This window comes from Otolemur garnettii, unplaced genomic scaffold (assembly GCF_000181295.1).
Source record: "Otolemur garnettii isolate 467f Iridium unplaced genomic scaffold, OtoGar3 scaffold00001, whole genome shotgun sequence".
In the NCBI taxonomy this organism is placed as follows: domain Eukaryota; kingdom Metazoa; phylum Chordata; class Mammalia; order Primates; family Galagidae; genus Otolemur; species Otolemur garnettii.
In genome coordinates this window covers 46590148-46609074 of record NW_003852396.1, presented here as the reverse complement: position 1 = coordinate 46609074, position 18927 = coordinate 46590148, and the positions used below count along the sequence as shown (strand labels likewise).

General features: G+C 41.7%; 1 protein-coding gene across 1 annotated transcript in view; it reads left to right on the top strand.

Moving 5' to 3' along the window:
• SERGEF (secretion regulating guanine nucleotide exchange factor) overlaps positions 1–18927 on the top strand; it is a 247475-nt gene that overhangs the window by 157764 nt on the left and 70784 nt on the right. Inside the window, exon 10 of the mRNA XM_012804086.2 lies at positions 1616–1652. Coding sequence (XP_012659540.1) covers positions 1616–1652 — 37 coding nt within the window. The remainder of the gene's footprint in view (positions 1–1615; positions 1653–18927) is intronic.

Below are 18927 nucleotides of genomic sequence, written 5' to 3'. Positions count from 1 at the left end.
TTTAATCCTTTCTTATTTCTACTTTTTGTATTTTTCAAACTTTCTGTAATGAGCATAGGTTACCTGTTGCTCAAGTGACTAAGGTGCCAGCCACATACACCTGAGCTGGTGGGTTCCAATCCAGCCTGGGCCCGCCAAACAACAATAACGGCTGCAACCAAAAAATAGCCGGGCATTGTGGGAGGTGCCTGTAGTCCCAGCTACTTCAGGGGCAGAGGCAGGAGAATCGCTTGAGCCCAGGAGTTGGAGGTTGCTGTGAGCTGTGATGCCACCGCACTCTACCCAGGGTGACAACTTGAGGCTCTGTCTCAAAAAAAAAAAAAAGAATGCAAGATGTTATTAACTGTAGTCATTTGTGACAACATGGATGAACCTAGAGGACATTATGCCAGGCACAGAAAGACAAGTACCACATGATCTCACTTAATCGGACTCATATAAAAAAAGTTGACTTGGGCTGTGCCTGTGGCTCAAGGAGTAGGGCGCCAGCTCCATATGACAGAGGTGGTGGGTTCAAACCCAGCCCCGGCCAAAAAGTGCAAAAAAAAAAAAAAATTGACTCGTAGAGGTAGAGAACAGAATGGTGAGTCTAGTCTTAGTTTTGGCATAGGCTTTCTCTGGGGCCTGAGGTAAGTTCTTTAGCCTTCCCAGGCCTCAGTCATCTTCTCTTAATGTAGGTGATCTCCAGGGCCCTTCCAGCATTAATGTTCCAGAGTACCTGAACTCCTCTTGCCAGGAGCTACCATGAGCATCTTTCAATCATTCTCTCACTTAGCAGATGTTAACTGAGTCCCAGTGCTTGTCCAGTCCAACTGTGCAGTATGGAGGTGAATGAGACTCCAGCCCTGTTCTCAAGATGCACGCAGTTAAGTGAAAGACAGGAAAAAATGTTAACAGGCAACAAGATGGCTGCGACAATGCAGACCATATGACATAATGACAGGAGTGCCTGAGTCTGCCTAGAAGTAACAGCAAGGGCATCTCAATAGATGCTGTGAGATTTTAAAGGATAAGTAGAGATGTATTAGGTAGGCAGGAGAAGAACAAACGTGCAAAGGCCTAGAAGTGTGAGAAAACAAGATTATGTTCATAGAACTGCAGAGAGTTTGTGTGGCTGCTGGGTGAAAGTTCAGACAGGGGACAGATGAGGGGAAGTCAAGCTTGTCTCCACAGACCACTCTATTTCTACTGAATTCTTTGCCAATTTTATCAGCCCAGATGAGAGTGATGGTCTTTTTAGTTTTCAGAAACTGTTATCTTTCCATTTTTAAAGTAACATATGCTCATTATAGAAAGTTTGAAAAATACAAAAAGTAGAAATAAGAAAGGATTCAAAAAATTCATGGTCTTCTTGGCTAAATCCAACTTCTTTAATATCTTGGTATATTTCCTTTCAGTTTTGTTCTCATTTTCTCTTTTTATGTACACATGGCTGTGAATGTGTTATAATTATAGTCTTAATCTTTGTATGTGGTACTCATTTCAACTTCCTTCCTAAAATTTGCCAAAAATGGATGTTAGTGTCATTAGACAATAACTATGATCTTAAAATGTGCTGGCTGAAATATCTATATATTTTCTTTCTCTAATATAACTATTTTCTTTGGTTCTGCAGGTCTCTTGTGGCTCAGAGCATAATTTGGCAGTGATTGGTAAGTGATTTTTATACTGGTGACTATATTTATTGTGTATTTCATGTGGCAGAATTGGAGAAGACTCTTGGTTAACCAAAAGCCAGGGTGCACGTGTGCGTGTATATGTGTTGGGAGGGATTTGAGGATGTGGAAGTGTTTGGTTGGCCAAAGGTTTTCTAGAAGTGCCTTTTCTAAAAATTTTAGTCCATATCCTTGAGTATCTTTTTAAGGTGGCTGCAATGGCCTCCCTGCTTTAGAGAGTGACATTGAAGGATATTAACTCACGGGCTGGGGGCATCATGTGTAAAAAGCCAGACGTAAAAAGGGGGAGTGGATTGGACTGCTCTTTAAATGAATCCCTTATACCAATTCTTCCCTACTGGTTTGGCTGTTTCTTTGGAAATACAAGGTCTGTCCTCACTGCCTTGTATTTAGTGACACTTGGGAACTTCCAGTTGGACCCAAATCTCTGGTTAATAGAGGCTTCCTCTTAACTGACTCCAGATAATCAAAGTTCAGTGTTTTCATAATTCAACCTATGAGTAATTCATTCAGGAAGCCTTCTCACTACTTCCACATGGAGTCTCAGTCTCTATCCCACAGTATATTAAAGAGACCAGGTGTAGGGCCAGATTGTCTGAGTTCATTTCAGACTTCCACTTACTGGCAGTGTGAACTGGGACAAGGGATTTAACCCTTCTTTGGCTCGTTTACTTCATCTTTAAAATGGAGAGGGCAGTAGAGTCTGTCTCATAGGATTGGTGGAGGGTTAACTGAGTTCTATTTAAAGCCCGTAGAATGGTGCTTAGCTACTAGTAAGGGCTTTAGGAATGTTATTTAGTTTCCACATCTGTAAAATGGAGGAGTTAAAACAGGAAACCGAGATTCCCTCCAGCTCTGATATTTTTGAACTCTTGTTACAACCCCACCATTGCCTGCCTTGTGCCAGTGATTTTTGTTCTTGTCTGCTTCTCTCTCCTAGCCTCTGACTCTGAACTTCTGAGAGGCAGGAAGCCTGTGTTTCTCTCTTATTTCTTACCTTTTCTCAGCACCCAGAGCAGTGCTGGTTCTCAGCAGAGACTCACACACTCTTTTTGGAATTGCGCTAGATTGGCTCAGCTGCCTGAGATGGCAGTAGTTTGAAGCACTGCTTTGCAGGTCCAAACCTGATGTGCAAAGAGGCCGAACCAAGGACAGCAGAGAAGGAGGGTACCAGCCAGTAAGGGGTTGGGCAGTAAAAGGGGCTGGGGTGAGAAAAGGAGCTAGAAAATGTAGCAGCAAACCTGCCTACGGATACTTGATACCAGAACTGCTTCAGCCTGGGTGTAGTTAAGACAAGGTAATGAAAGAGTTGAAGTTAGTGTCTAGTATATCGTTACTACTGCTGCTGTCACTGGACTGGGAGAAGTTGGCTTCCTCTGGGACCAACATAAATAAGAAGATTGCAGGGAATATAAATTTGTGAAAGCACTAAGTCCAGAGAAAGGAGGGGGCCAGAGCCAGCAGAGCAGCAGGCTGAGACAGGGACTCTGCAGGCGGACAACCGGGATTCAAACTAGCCCCATCTCTATGAGAACTTTGATTTTTCCCCTCATCTATCTATTGGAGATTATGATCTTACTTTGCAGGATTGTTGTAGAGATTAGGTGAGTTAATGTATGTGAAATGCGTGGTGTATAACACACAAACACACACTCACAGTGCCCAAAAAATCTTCTTAAAATACACATTTTAAGAAAGGAAAAAACTGCATTAAAATTTTAATATTGAAGTCATGTTTGATTCCTGCAAGTACAAGAAATGCAATATACAAGATAACAAATGTTATTGGTGTATATTGAGTATTATAGTTTTAATACAGTTTTTTCCTTTTTTAAAATATATATACATATTTGGGGCACCCTCTGTATATATATTCCTTTTGTTTATCTTTTCTGTTGTTCAAGTAGGGGGAGGTGAGAATTCCTTGTTAGTGTAACTGTTCTAGTGAAACATTTTTTTCTGGGAGAGAGAAATGATGACATTTTGGAAAGGTGTGTCCAGTGTTCCCTAAGCAAGGAGGCCATCAGAGGCAGTGGGAAAATAGTGCGTGCTGGTGAGCTTCTTGAGGGCAGATCTTTTCTTTTGCATTTTGTTCCTATTACCTGGGGCCTGGCTCAAAGTCTACTGACTGTATATCCAGAGAGTCAGGAAAGGTGGGCCCACTCATAAGACTCTAAGCATGTCTACCTGCCTGCCAGCTGGGAGCTAGAGCCCCCCTCACTGGAGAAATGGGGCCCTCAGGGGGTGCCCTGCAGGGTGCAAGCTTTGCAATAGGAAGTAACTAGAAGCTGCATATTAGCCTGGGCAGGAGGCCAGCAAGAGGGAGACAAGCTAGAGAACCAGCTTATATCGCGTTTCTCGCAGCCAGCTCCTCCCCTCCACCTTACTGCCAGTGCCCATTTTAGATGGATTCCTTGCTTGCAGCCTCAGTCCCTGAGCTCTTTGCCCCTCAGTGCCTGGTGCTGTGTCCCACCTGTGAGAGGCACAAGAGAATTATAGAGTAGACTTGGACAGACTGTAAAGAAGCCTAACTTTGCTCAAGGGTAGTGGCAGCCCTAATGTCTAATCAGGTGCAGCAGACAAATCAAATTGGAAGGGAGGTAAAATAGGGAAGGGTAAAAAGACATGACCGAGAACCCATTCTGTCTTAGGTAATAGACGTAACTCTACAAAGTACCTCTTTATAGAGAACAAAACTGGGACTCTGAGGTTAAAAGGGTTAAACAGTTGCCCAGGGATCAGTGGCAGGAAATGGTAGCGCTATCTGCCTGACTTCCAAGAGTGCTCTTTCCCTTTCATCAATCATATCCTGTGACCTGGCGCAGTCTGGCTACTGTGGTTAGGAAGCGTTTAAGCACTGGGGTCAGATCACCTGGATGCAAATTCTACCTTCTCCACTTACGAGCTGTGTAACCTGTGTAAGTGTCTTAACTTCTCTGTGTCGGATTACCTCATCTGGGATATCATATTACTGACCTCATAGGGTTCTTTCATTTTATTTTATTTTATTTTTACAGTTTTTGGCCAGGGCTGGGCTTGAACCTGCCACCCCTGGTATATAGGTACGGCGCCCTATTCTGTGAGCCACAGGCACCGCCCCCTCATATAGGGTTCTTATTTGAAGTCTAAGAACAGTGTTTGACACAAAAGTAAAGGCTCAATAAATGTTAGCTGCTATTACGTATTAATAAATATTAAGACCTCATGAAAGGAAATAATTGTAAGACTACAAGAAGGCTTGAGGCTCAGGGTGGGAATTTCAGAAGCTAGGGAGGAAAAGTGTCTTCCCTACTCCGGATGTCAGGGTCTGGGGCAAGATCTCAGCACAGTTGCAGAATGGATTTGTAAACCAGGCTCTGGGGTCCTGATCAGGGAGATCTGGGCATCACAGCAGCCTTGGAAATAGTGCTAGCCCCTGTTTGTTCCAGGTTAGGATTGTGCTGTCCATTGTCCCCAAAAGGGACTGAGGCCTTGTGTGTTCTAGCTGGAGGCAGCCCCCGCCCCAGCAGCCACACTTTCCTCTGGGGAAGGAAATTCCCCTCTGCTAATTCATGTGCTTCCAGATGTCTTTCTGCCCTCCTATTGCGGTTTAGTAGGGTCCTTCCTTCATTTCCCAATTCAGTTCCTCTTGACCTGTTTCGTATTTGCTGTCAGGTGCCCCATGGCTAGCCAGGATGGTTTCTGCTTTAGATGAGAGAAGAACTGCTGGAGCTGGGTGTAGAGAAACTTAGGTGATGGAAGAAGAGAGCTGAGGCCACTGGCCACGGCTGGCTTGGCCACGCTCTGCCCATGTGCCCTGTACGATCACTCTGCCTCATTGAGCCCACTTCCTCGCCTATAGAGCTGACTTCATGGTACCCACTCCCTGAAGATGTTCTCCTGAATGGTCGAGCTGTGTCAAGTGCCTGTTCAGCGCCTGCCTCATGACAGGTGCTCGGCAGGTGCTCGGCAGGTGCTCCTCACTTGGCTGGTGCACTACTTTGCTTTCTTCCTTTCCACTCAGGGTCTCCCTCCACATCTGTTCAAGCTTGCGTGCTGGCTCCCATTTGTGGGCATAGACTGAGGCCAGCAGGGGTGAGCTGAGGGCATGTGGCCACCGCTTGTTCAGAAGATCACTGCCTCCCAGAGGCAGGTCCCCCGACTCAGCTCTGTGTTTGGGTTCCTCACCTCTGTATCTGGCTGAATTGGCTGCAGCTGTTTTGCCTCCCTCAGGAGCAGCTTATTTTGTCTTGAATGGGCAATTTGTTTGCCTTCTCTCCTGATGTGCAGTTGTTCAGCCTTCCCTTCCCGTGGAGAAAAAAAGAGCTGACTGCGTTTCCTCTCTCCTTGCTCTACAACAGACCCTTGGAAAGATTTTATTGGTGGCCTTTTCCTGGATCACTTGGGCTTGCCAGACGGGCATTGTTAAAGGCGTGGATATTGGCAGGAAAGTGTGGTGCCTCCTCCTTCTCCTAGCAAAGCCAGTTCTTTTACTAAATTGGAGCTATAATCTATGCTTGGATTTTTTTTTCATTTCCTTGATGATTTCCGATTGCTGAATTTTTGTACCTTTATAATATGTATAGCAGAACATCTGACCTTGGCTTGAAATCCATCAGTGTCATGGAAGAATTTAATAGAAAGAAAAATTTAATAGGGAGAAATAACACTTTTTTGGCACCAGCTGTTCTCTGAGATGTGGTGCCTCCAAACTCGAGGGCCTTGTAGAGAGCTTAGAGGCAGCTACAAACTGGTATGTTCCTATGCAAGATGTAATGCTGTGCCTCAGTTATCCCATTGAATCCTCACAGCAAATGGATGATCTGGTGCTAGCACTAACCCCATTTTCTAGAGAAGGGAAGAAGAAGTTTAAGGTAAGCAGTTTGCACCACCGATGTCATGCAGTTAGGAGGAATTTGTCTGTCAGGTCTTTTAACCAGGTCTCTCATTTCAGAGGTGGAAACTGCCACCCAATACTGCCTTCTTGTAGACTGTGACAGTCTGGCCTGCTTTTAAAGCCACTGGATAAAAGAGTGTTTCATCTCTTCATTTCAGTATTTAAAATGTAAAACCTCCTTCTCATGCTATTCCCCTGTCTGTCCAGTTTCCCCAAAACCTTCTACCATGTAAGCAGCTAATCCCTATTATTGTAATAGCTTTTTTCTATATTCTTCTAGTTTCTTTTTGCGTATAGTATAAGTGAATGCTAAAATATATTTTTACCCTGCCTTTTATATATATGATAGCATACTATACATACTTACCAGTATCTGATTTTTTTCTCAACGATTTATCTGGAAGAGCTCTCCATGTTAGTATAAAAGCCATCCTAGTTTATTTTTACAGCTACGTAATATTCCAGTGTTCCTAGGTGCCATGATTTATTTAACTAATGCTCTGTTCATAAACAGGTAATTTTCACTCTTTTATTATTATGAGCAATGCTGTAGCAAATAACTTTATATATATGCTATTTCATGTGTGGGAGAGTGTAGTTGTAAGATAAATTCCTAAAAGTGAAATTACTGTATCAAAGAGTAAATGTATTGGTAATTTTGCAAAATATTGCAAAATTGGTGCCCATTGCTTGGAGCGTCACAGAGTATGTTAAGTAATGTTTATATTTTTGCCAATCTGATAGATGAACAGTTTATCTTGCTCTTTGAGTGGAAGTACAATATATGTGTATACACACACACACACACACAGAGTATAGCAAAGTGCACAAATCTTGAGGGTTTAGATTGATGAATTTTTACATATGTGTATACCTAAGAAAACAGCACCCAGAGCAAGATGCAGAACATTTTCAGCACCCTAGGAAGCTACGTCACCTCCCATCTCATTGAATAGTCTACCCCTAGAGGTCAGCACTATTCTGACTTCTGTTTCCAAAGATGAGATTGCCTGTATTTGAACTTGACCTAAATTGTATTGTATAGCATACATTCATTTGGCTTTTTTTTTTCCATACATTGTGTCTGTAAGAATTATCTATGTGTGTGCTGAACCAATTTTTTGTATTTGTCAGTAATATTCCGCTATATGACTATGCCACAACTTACTTATCCATTTAACTATTGATGAGCATTTAGGTTGTTTCCAGTTTGGGGATTGTGTACCTTCTTATCTGGTGGCTTTAAAAGCAGGCTAGACTGTCACAGTCTGTAGGGAGGCAGCATTGGGTAGCTGTCCCTCGCTCTGAAGTTAGAGGCCTGGGTAAAAAAATTGACACACAGATTCTTACCTAACCATATGACCTACATGGGAAAACAGTCATACACCAAGAAAAATAATGCATGTGTCTGCCAAAAAGCATGTAAGAATGTACACATTGTCTATTCTTTTTCCTTTACCAATTCTAAGGCCACCTATAAAAGTGGGATTTCTAGGACATGGGTTTGGCATGAGTAGGTACTGTGCAACAGTTTGCCAATGTAGTTGTATTGATTTACACACCTGCCCCCATGGATAAAAGTTCTGTTTGTGCCATGTCTTTGCCAGGTATTTTCAGTCTTACTGATGTGAGCCATTCTGATGAGTGTGCAGTGTGGATGGACTCTTACTGATTTTGATTTGCATTTCTCTCATAACTAATGACGTAGAGCACCTTTTCACATGCTTAGGTCACTTTAAGTCAAAGACTTAAGTGCAAAGACTCTTCATTCTCCGCCCGTTGTTTTAAAGTAGGTTTTATCTGTTTTTCCTAATTATTTATAAGCATCTTTTTTATCTTATGGATTCCAGACCTTTGTTGGATGCGTGTATTACAAACATCTCCCAGTGAGTGGCTCATTCTTTTGCTCTCTTAATAGTGTCTTTTGATAACTAGAAGTTTTTAGTTTTAGTAAAGTCTAGCTTATCAATTGTTCCTTTAATGGGTTGAGGTAATTGTGCCCTATTTAAGACATTAGCTCTTCCAAGGTCATGAAAATATTCTCCTGTGTTTTCTTTATGAAACTTTATTATTTTTCTTTTTATAATTAGGGTTAAAATCCATCTCAGATTAGCTTTGGTAAAAACACTGATTCAGTGTCATTTATTGAAAAGTTCATTCTTCTCCCACTGAATTGTACCGACTTTTGTTACAATTCAAGGGACTGCATGCACATCTGAGTGGGCCTTTGGAGTCTCTTTTTTCATTAGTTTGTTTTCCTGTTTGTATGCAAGTACCGTATCATCAAATTTGCGATATGGTCTGAATGTTTACGTACCCCCAGAATTCGTAACTTGAAATTTAATCTCCAATATGGTAAAATTTTATTATATTTATTTTTTTCCTTCCAATATGTGTTTTATTTACACTCACAGCACATCTCAATTCAGACCAGCCACATTTCAAATGCTCAATAGTTAAGTGCAGTAGACTATAGTACGGCTAGTAAATATAGTATTGGATGGTGCTGTTCTGAGCCTTCATTTCCTTATCCATGAAATGAGGGTAAAAAGAGGAGAAATCACAGGAAGCTTGTGAGAGTGCAGGTCAAGTACGAGCCCTCCACCTTAGACATTCGGGTGTGCAATCATAATATTTTATTTTTATTTATTTATTTTTTTTGAGACAGAGTCTCACTGTGTCTCCCTTGATAGAGTGCTGTGATGTCACAGCTCACAGCCACCTCAAACCCTTGGGCTTAAGTGATTCTCTTGCCTCAGCCTCCCAAGTAGCTAGGACTAAAGGCACACACCATGAAGCTCGGCTATTTTTTGTTGTAGTTGTCATTGTTGTTTGGGCCTGGGTTTGAACCCGCCAGCCCCAGTGTATGTAGCTGGTGTCCTAACCATTGAGCTTTAGGCACCGAGCCTCCAATATGGTAATATTAAGAGGTGGGCCTCCAATATGGTAATATTAAGAGATGGGGTGTTCAGGAGGTGATTGGGTCTTGAGAGTTCTAGGGTCCTTATGAAAGAGATACAAAGGAGGTTATTTCTTCCTTTTGCTGTGTGAGGATAAGTAAAAGGCGCCTTCTATGAGAACTGAGTCCTCACCAGATGCCATATCTGCTGATGCCTTGATCTTAGACTTCCTGGCTTACAGAACCTTGAACTATAAATTTCTCATGTTTCTAAATTTCCCAGCCTGGGGTACTGACGTTTTGTCATGGCAGCCCAAATGTATGAAGACAGCCCTTTTTGCCAATTGGTTAATTAGTTTTTTTCTAATAAATTTCTAGGCACTCTCTACATGTTAGGGAGATAAGACTTTGAAAAAATTTTTTTTAAATTTTTATGTATTTTTTTTCTTGAGATAGAGTCTCACTGTGTTGCCCTTGGTAGAGTGCTGTGGCGTCACAGCTCACAGCAACCTTCAACTCTTGGGCTCAAGTGATTATCTTGCCTCAGCCTCTCATGTCGCTGGGACTACAGGTGCCCACCACAACGCCCGGCTATTTTTTGGTTGCAGTTCTCATTGTTGTTTAGCAGGCCTGAGCCAGGCTCAAACCCGCCAGCCTCAGTGTATGTGGCCCACGCCCTACTCACTGAACTATGGGTGCTGAGCCAGGAGATGAGACATTTTTCTGTGGTTTGAATTACAAATATATTTACCTAGCATTCCGTCTTTTGTTTTTACTTTAGATAATTTTACTCATTTTATCCGTATTCTTTTTCCCATGAAACTTTTTCTTTTACTGTAAATTAAATTTGTCAGTCCTTTTTGGTGGGGAGGGGTCTTCTGGAATATGAGTCAGAGAAGACTTCCCCACTCTAAGGTATCAAGGACTTTCCTAATATTTTATTACAGTGCAATCTTGCATTGCTTAATGATGGGTTTACATTCTGAGAAGTGTATTTTTAGGTGATTTTGTCATTGTGCAAACATCACAGAGCATACTTCCACAGACTTAGATGGTGTAGCCCATAACACATGTAGGCCTATAAACTTGTAGAGCTTGTTATGGTACTGAGTACTGCAGGCAGTGGTAACACAACAGTAAATATTTATATATATAAACATATCTAAACATAGAATAAGTATAGTTAAAATACAATATGAAAACTTAAAAAGGGTGCACCTAGGGCACTTATGATGAATGGAGTTTGTAGAACTTGAAGTTCCTCTAGATGAGTCAGTGAGTGAGTAGGGGGTGAATGCGATGGCCTAGGACATTACTGGACACTACTATAGACTTTATAAATACTGTACACTTAGGCTACACTAAATTTTTTTTTTTAAGACAGAGTCTCAAACTGTCACCCTGGGTAGAGTGCCATGGCGTCATAGCTCACAGCAACCTCAAACTCTTGAGCTTAAGCAATCCTCTTGCCTCAGCCTCCTAAGTAGCTGGGACTACAGGTGCCCACCACAATGCCCGGTTATTTTTATTGTTGTTGTTGTTGCCTTTGTCATTGTTGTTTTTAGGTGGCCTGGGCTGCAATTGAACCTGCCAGCACCATACACACTGAGCTACGGGTGCCACCTGGCTACACTAAATTTATAAAACAAATTTTTCTTTCTTCAATAATAACTTAACCTAAGCTTTTACTATAACATTTTACTTTGTAAACTTTTAAACTTTAAAATTTTTTAAACTTACTCTTTTGTAATAACACTTAGCTTAAAACACAAACATGTTATTCAGCTATACAAAATATTTTATTTTTTATGTCTTTATCCTCTAAGCTTTTTCTCTTATTAAAATTTTTATTTCTTTAAACTCTTTAAACTTCTTTTTTAAAAACTAAGACACAAACTTAGCCTAGGCCTATACAGGGTCAGGACCATCGATATCAGTATTTCCACCTCCCCATCGTATCCCACTGGAAGGTCTTCAGAGGCAGCAACACGCATGGGACTGTCTTTTCCCATGATAACAATGCCTCTTTCCGGAATACTTCCTGAACACTCTGCTTGAAACTATTTTAGAATTAACTTCGGTTTTAATAAGTAGAAGGAGTATACTCTAAAATCAAGATAGAAAGTATAGATAGTATAGCAATAACCAATAACATAAACCAATAACAAGTGAATGGTGTGTTATGTTACACACTACAGCTACAACTGTACTAGGTGAGGATAGGAATTTTTCAACTCCATTTTAATCATATGAGACCACCATTGCATGTGTGGTCTGTCATTGACTGAAACACTGTTATGTGTACACAAATGCACTTTTCTGGCTTTGTCTTTTGCATCTAAATCAGTCATCTGATCTATTTAGAATTTATCCTGGTATAAAATGTCAGGTGTGGATTCAACTTCATTATTTTTACAGATGGTTGTTGATTGTCTGAAAACTATTGCATCCTTTGGCTGCTTTCCTGGGTCCCGTTGCTGCCAGAGCAGCCCTAAGACATAAAGACAGGCAGCGTCAACATCCAAAATAGCACAACTTGTCAGTGACAGAGCTGGGACTAGAACTCAGCTCTGGCTCCTGCTGCTCACTCAGGAGCCAATGCCTGGTTCTCAAAGAGCTTTCTCAGGTTGCTCCCCGGTGCTGTTTGCCAGGTAGGGAGAGACAGCAAAGGCAGAGTGGCCTCTTTTAGTTCTCTGGATTCCCAGTGCTCTGGCCTCTGGAATTGATACATCCATCATACCGTACATATATGCTTGGAGTCCTGTGTTTTTCTCTCCACCAGGCCAGAAACATGATAAAATCATTTGAATTTGAAAAAAAAGATTTCAAAATCTTATAAAATCTTGGTTATCTGCCAAGTCATGCGTTTTCAAGGCATAGCCTTACATCCCAGGGTGTATCTTTTTAGCTCCCAATAAAGGTAGACTTTTTCACTATTATTGCTAAAGATGCAATGTTTATATCACTCCTCATCCTATGTGATGCCACAAGGTGAGGGGGCCAGGATGTCAAAGAGGCTCCTATACTTAGTAAATTACTCACTTTCTCGTGCTGGTCTTTTTAAGCATGAGATTGACCTCTGCGTTTTAACACAATACTCTGGTGCTTTCAGGGTTCCTTATAGTAGCAGAAACTAATTGCGACCCACTGCAGTTGTTTACAAATACTAAAGGGGCTTAGGGCCTTGCAAAAGTAAATCTGACTACAGTAAACTTAAGGTGAAAAATACAGAGTGAGGGGAAGTTAGAGACAGCCTTCTGCAGTATAAGGGCCGAGTCCTGGTCCAGCTGTGTCTGCCACTAACTCTCTGTGTGATCCTAGGCAGTCACTATCCCTCCCTGGCCTTAGAATCCCTGTTTGGGAAATGTGGGAGTTGGACCTGACAATTTCTAAAATGTTCTATGCGTCTTAGAGTCTGTCTTCATGTCCACAAACTGTATTAAAAATCTTTGTGTATGTGTTAAACATATTAATAAAACATCTTAATAGACTCAAACTGTCTACATTTGCTTTGCATGCAGAAGGTATATCACATGTTTGTTAAATACTCGATGGATGTTAATACAATATTTTCCTCATTCCCAGTGTTTGGCTTACTAATGGCCAGTGATGTTCTGTGTAGCATTCTGGTTGCTGTGAAGGAATACAGTAAATGGTTATGCCCTGGGGCTCACATTTTATGGGAAAGAGAGCTATGTATTAAGTCTGGGGCATAGAATATACCTAAATACTGAATGAATGAGTGAATACAAAGCAGGTAATGAAAAGAATTATGGGAAAGAGTGAAGAAGAAATGATTAAGTTTGGAAATCCTCATGGCCGATGTGGCTTCTGAGTGGAGGAAGGGTAAAGAGCAGTGGGGGAGTGAAGGCTCCAAAGTGTGGACGGTGGTTGAGCAGCAGGTGGTTGACCTACAAGACAGCTTAGGGCTGGGTCTCCAACGGCACCGACTTGATTGTCTCTGGAGTCACAAATGCATTATTTTGGAAGACAGTTCAGAAGCTGACAATTGTAGTAGAAGATAAAACATTTTCCTTTAAAGGATAATGCTTTTCTACAGAGTAAAAATGAAGGGACAGTAATTGAATACTAAGTGCTGGCACCATTCTGGGCACTTAGCTTGTATCATCTCATTTAGTTATCTCCATGCAAGGTAAAAAGTAGACAGATAAAAATTGTTCCCATTTTCCAGATGGAAGAATGGAGACTCAAAGAGTTGGAGCCCAGAATTTAGATTATCATCTCTGGGCTTCAAAGTCTGCATTTCCCTTCATGTGCTGCTTCCTGCCTGTAGTTAATTTAATTTGCATATTGAGCAGCATAAACCGAGTTTTTGATATGCATATGAGTTTAGAAGACAGGAAAAAGCAACAGTAGAACTAGCATTACAGATAGTACTTATCTGGGGGGCAGAGGTCAGCCTCTAGTCCTTTGTCTGCCCTCAAAGCATAGCACTTAGGGGACAAGCAGTCAGGCCCTTGAGTCTGTTCTGTCCTTCGTTAGAAGCAAGCTTCCCAAGCCTGGGTGTTCCCTAGTCTCACAGTCTGGCCTCTCAGCACCCACGGGCCTCAGCTTGTACTGCTGCTCCTCCGTACCACCTGCCCCGTGACTGCTGTGCCTGCTGCTCTTGCCTCTGTGGGATCTTCTGTTCCTCTGGGGTGCACCTGCAGCCCTTAAATACAGAATAGCAGTGATTATTCATTCAAAAGTATTCTCTCTGGGCGGGGCTTTAGCAGCATTCTGTTTACCAATTTGGACATTCATGAATTTATTCATTCATTAAGAGCCTAAACTGGACTGAGCCCTGGGCCAAAAGACCTGAGTTCTAAACAAAGTGCTGTCACCTTCGGCAGCCCACTTTCCTTCTCTATGCCCATTTTTCTTTATGGAATTAATAAGAGAATTGTGTAAAATAATCTTCCAGCTCTCACACTTTCTGAGTTATGTTTTGTTCATCCATGAATTCATACCCAAACATTGAGGTAGGGGAATGCTTCTCAGATGAGATAGTGTTTGGGGTGAGTCTTAAAGGATGAGTAGGAGGAAGAGAAAGGCATTCTAGGGAGTAGGATCAACACGAACAAAAGCATGGAGAAGGCATGGCAAATTGGGGAAAATGAGGGCACAGGGAAGGGAGCAGAACAGCGGGAGACGAGGCTGTGGCCAGGTTGTAGAGGCCTTCAATGTCAGGCCGAGGAGCTGGCACCTCACCCTGTGAGGTAATGGTGTAGGAAAAGCTTTGAAGCAGAGGAATAACTTAATTTGATCTATTTTTAGAAGTTATTGGCTGTCCAACAGAGGACTCTGGAAGGAATGGCAGTGGATTAAATCTTGCGGCTTTATAAGATATTAATTTGGTAAGTTCGTGCTTTTCAGCTAAGACAAGAAAGATGCTGCTGACCTTATGGCCCTCAAAACACTGGATGTCATGATTTACAGTCTTATTGTGGCTCCAGAATCCCCAACAGACTCTTTGGCCCAGATTCTGCCCCATCCTGGTTGCAGTTCCAGGCCCAGTTGAAGGTCAGTCCCTCCTTCTTCCCATAGTAGCCAAGCCAACTGGCTGACTTGGTCAGAACGCTCCGTGGCGTAACCCTGGTGTGGCACACATGCATATGTTGGTAGCCCTTGATGTGTGATCACTGTTTCCCAGTGTATAAGACACTCATCATCACCTCTGTTCATTCTCACAGTAACTCTGAAGTTCTCTGGGAAAGTACAATCCCTACTGTACAAATAAGAAAACGGAACTCAGAAGCGTTGCGTGATTTGCCCTGGGCAGCATCATGTAATAAAATGTAAGGGGCATGCAGCCTGGGATTTAGAAAGTCATGGTTCCATTCTCAGCTGTGCTACTTAATGTCTGTATGACCATGGGGGAAGATTGCCACCTTCTCTGAACTTTGGGTTTCTCATCTCTACAGACTGAGATAATAATAGCTTCTGTAATTGCTTGTCATTGGAGCACATTTTGTGGTTTATGGAAAAGCTCTTGGCACAGAGTAGGTGCTTAGAATGTCTGTTTGTTTCTTTTGACTCACTCCAGTGCTCTGTCTGCTGTTTCTTCTTGCTTTCCCAATGGCCCCCTTTGTCATCTCTCTTGCTTCTCTATTCTTAACTCAATGTCAGACATATATAAATGGAAATAGTCTTCCTGTGCACAGAGCACAAAGCTTGGTTCTGTGGAGTGGTGAGAGAACACAGTAAATGGCCCCTGCCCTTACTTTGCTTACTGCCTGATTACCGTGTGTGTGGGGTAGGGAATGTCTGGTCTTCCCCCTTGCCAAAGAGTCAAGGTGATCTGACTACCAAGTGTAGTCCTGCTGAGCTCTTCCTCTGGGACCATACTGTAGGTCAGGTGCTAGGCTAAGCTCTTAACACACATCCTTGTATGTGCTGTGTACATATGTACATTACATATACTCACATATGCTGTAACGCGTGACCCTGTATTACAGATGAAACAAGTGAGGCAAGTTAAGCATCTTATCCTAAGATCTTACAACTACTGTTTGATGGGACTAGGATTTGAACTGGGTTATCTGACTCTGGAGCATATACTTTTAAAATTAGATTATTTTTTGTTTCTTATAGAATAGTATATGTACATAGTTAAAAAGCAAAAAACAAATACTAAAAGGCTTAGTAATGGCAGTTTCTGTCTCACCTTTCCCATTCCCTGCTCCCATTCCCAGCCATTTTGAATTATTTTTGGATGTCTACCTCTATATTTCTAAACCAACTGTTGATTTTGAAGAAAGTACATTTTATATATTCCTTTCTTAATATAAATAAAAATTTAATTGTCTTACGTCACCACCTCCATATCTCTTCTCTCCATCTTCCCATCAATGGTTAAATCATCAGTCCATTATTGTGAACAGTGTAAATAATGTACACCAAGCAATGTTATCATGATATAGTTCCTATGCTGTATTTTTTCTTTCCCTGGGGTTAACATTGCCTGTTTTTCCTCCCTTTCTTTGATTTTCTGTGAACTGATCACCAATAATTCCCAAATGCCCCCCAAATATCTGTAGAACACCTCTTTACAATCTTTTAACCATGGTCAAATATACCCACTCTTCAGCAGTCTCCCCACCACCTCTCTGCAACTCGCTCTTCTTCCCAGTCTGAATGCTTACTCCAGGCCTTCCCTGTGTGGCAGCCATTACCCGGTGACTTCTGTTTCCCACTCTTCTGTGTCAAATCCCTCTTCTCTGTCCTCCTTCTTTAGTCTCATTTTGATAGAACACATGTTCCTGAGAAAGAGTAGTTGTAGATAAATTTTTTGTTTCCTTGAATTTCTGACAATATATTTACTCTGTTTTCATACTTGATTGACACTTTACTCTGTGTAGGATTCTTGGATAGAAATCCTTTCATTCTGATTTTTATAAACATTTTCCCATTGTCCTCTAGCTTCTAATGTTACTATCGAGATCTCTTGCTTTTTAAAAATCATCTTTTTATGTGACTAGTTTTATTTTTTCTAATTTGAAACATTTGGGAATTTCTCTTTAAATTTAGCATTTTCAAACTTTATAATTATGTACCTTGCTGTGTGTTTTGTTTCGTTTTTTCTTTTGAGACAGCTTGTAGCTCACAGCAACTTCACTCTTGGGCTCAAGGGATGCTCCTGCCTCAGCCTCCCGCGTAGCTGGGATTACAGGCACTTGCTGCAGTTCCTGGCTAGTTTTCCTATTTTTTTCTTTTAGTAGGGATGGGGTCTTGCTCTTGCTCAGGCCGGTCTCAAACTACTGAGCCCAAGTGATCCACTTGCCTCAGCCTCCCAGAATGCTAGGATTATAGCCCTGAGCCACCACTCCTGGCTGTGTGTCTTCTTTTATTCATTTTTCTGGTATGTATTGAGCCCTCTTAGTCCAGAGGCTTATACCCATTAATTCTGCAAAATTTTTCTTGAAAAAATTTTAAGGTGGGCACACCTTTTAATGGCTGTCACATGTAATCCTAGCACTCTGGGAGGCCAAGGCAGGAGAATCCCTTGAGGTCAAAAGTTCAAGACCAGCCTGAGCTACAAGAAGATCCAGTATCTACTAAAAATAGAAAAATTAGCTGAGTATTTTGGCAGGCGTCTGTAGTCCCAGCAGCTTGGAAGGCTGAGGCAGGAGGGTTTCTTGAGCCCAGGAGTTTGCGTTTGCTGTGAACTAGACTGATGACATGGCACTTTAGCCCAGTGACTATCTCAGAAAAAAAAAAAAAAATTAAATATATTTTCCTTATTTTTCTTTCTTCTCTTTTTCTGGGACTTCTGTTAGGTATGTTGAACCTCTTCAACTTGTTTTCTAATTTCCTCATCTTTTCTTTCCTTGTAGTCGTGTGTTTACTTTTCTTATTACTTTCTGAGAACTTTTTTTGATTTGCTCTTCCAACCTTGCCATTCCCAATGGCTATTTTATATTCCTTAACCCACTAAAAAAGTTTCCTGGTCTTTTTTATATTGCCACATCATCTTTCATTCTTCTATAGATATGAATTATAGAGTTTTAAAAAATGTTTTCTTTTATTCTCCTGCCTTGTTTCTCTTTCTTCCAATTTTTTCTTTTCTATTTCTTCTTTGTGCTGCCTTTTAAGTTGGAGATGGTGCTGATGTTTTTTTATTTGACCTCTGGATGTGCTCTCCGCCCTTTTCTACTCTGCTGTGTACCCCTAGGGAAGATGACCCCTCTATGGTCTGTATCAACAGGTACCCTTGCCCTCTGGCTTCTGGCTGGGTCCAGTTCCTGAGAGGTGTATCAGGAGATCTGAGGACCTAAGGAGAGTGGGGTCAGGGTATTTGTTTCCCTCGCTCCCTCCCTGCCTGGTTGCCATAGCTGCATTTCTTTGTCAGGGACTCCAGTCAAGCATCTCTCTCTATAACTGGACCATCTCTGGGTCTGATAATTGCCCCCTTCTCTTCTTCAGGCTGAGAGGTGGCAGAGCTCCCATTTTATCTAGTAGCCTTGAGATACTAAACATTGTCTATACCTCTGTAAATGGTTCCTGTGTTAAACTCTCCCCTGCCACCCAGTTTGAAGTATCATCTGTCTTCTGCATTTATATGGAAAAGTGAGGCTCTGTGTGCATGGAAGAGTCTTGTTAATTGAGTCTTTATATTAACGGTAAAGTAGGCATTACTATTATGTCTGTTGCACAGATGGGGAAACTAAGACACAGAGAGGGTGAGTAACTTGCTCAAGAAGGAGTACATTTTCCTGGGCACTCTACAGTGTAAGAGGTGGGGTATCCACAGAGGTGGATTCATAATTAGCGAGTGATATTCTCCCAGATTATTCAGTAACAGATTGATAAGAGATGCAAAGGGGTCTCCTGTGACTCCTAAAAGGCTTCAGCCTTAGCCTATTCCCAGGAAGTCACAGAAGGAGAACATTGCTCTTCTGAAAATCAGACTTCAGAAAATTGAGAGGGTTTATATTCAGAATGGATGATAAAATCAGGATTAAAACAAAAGTGTA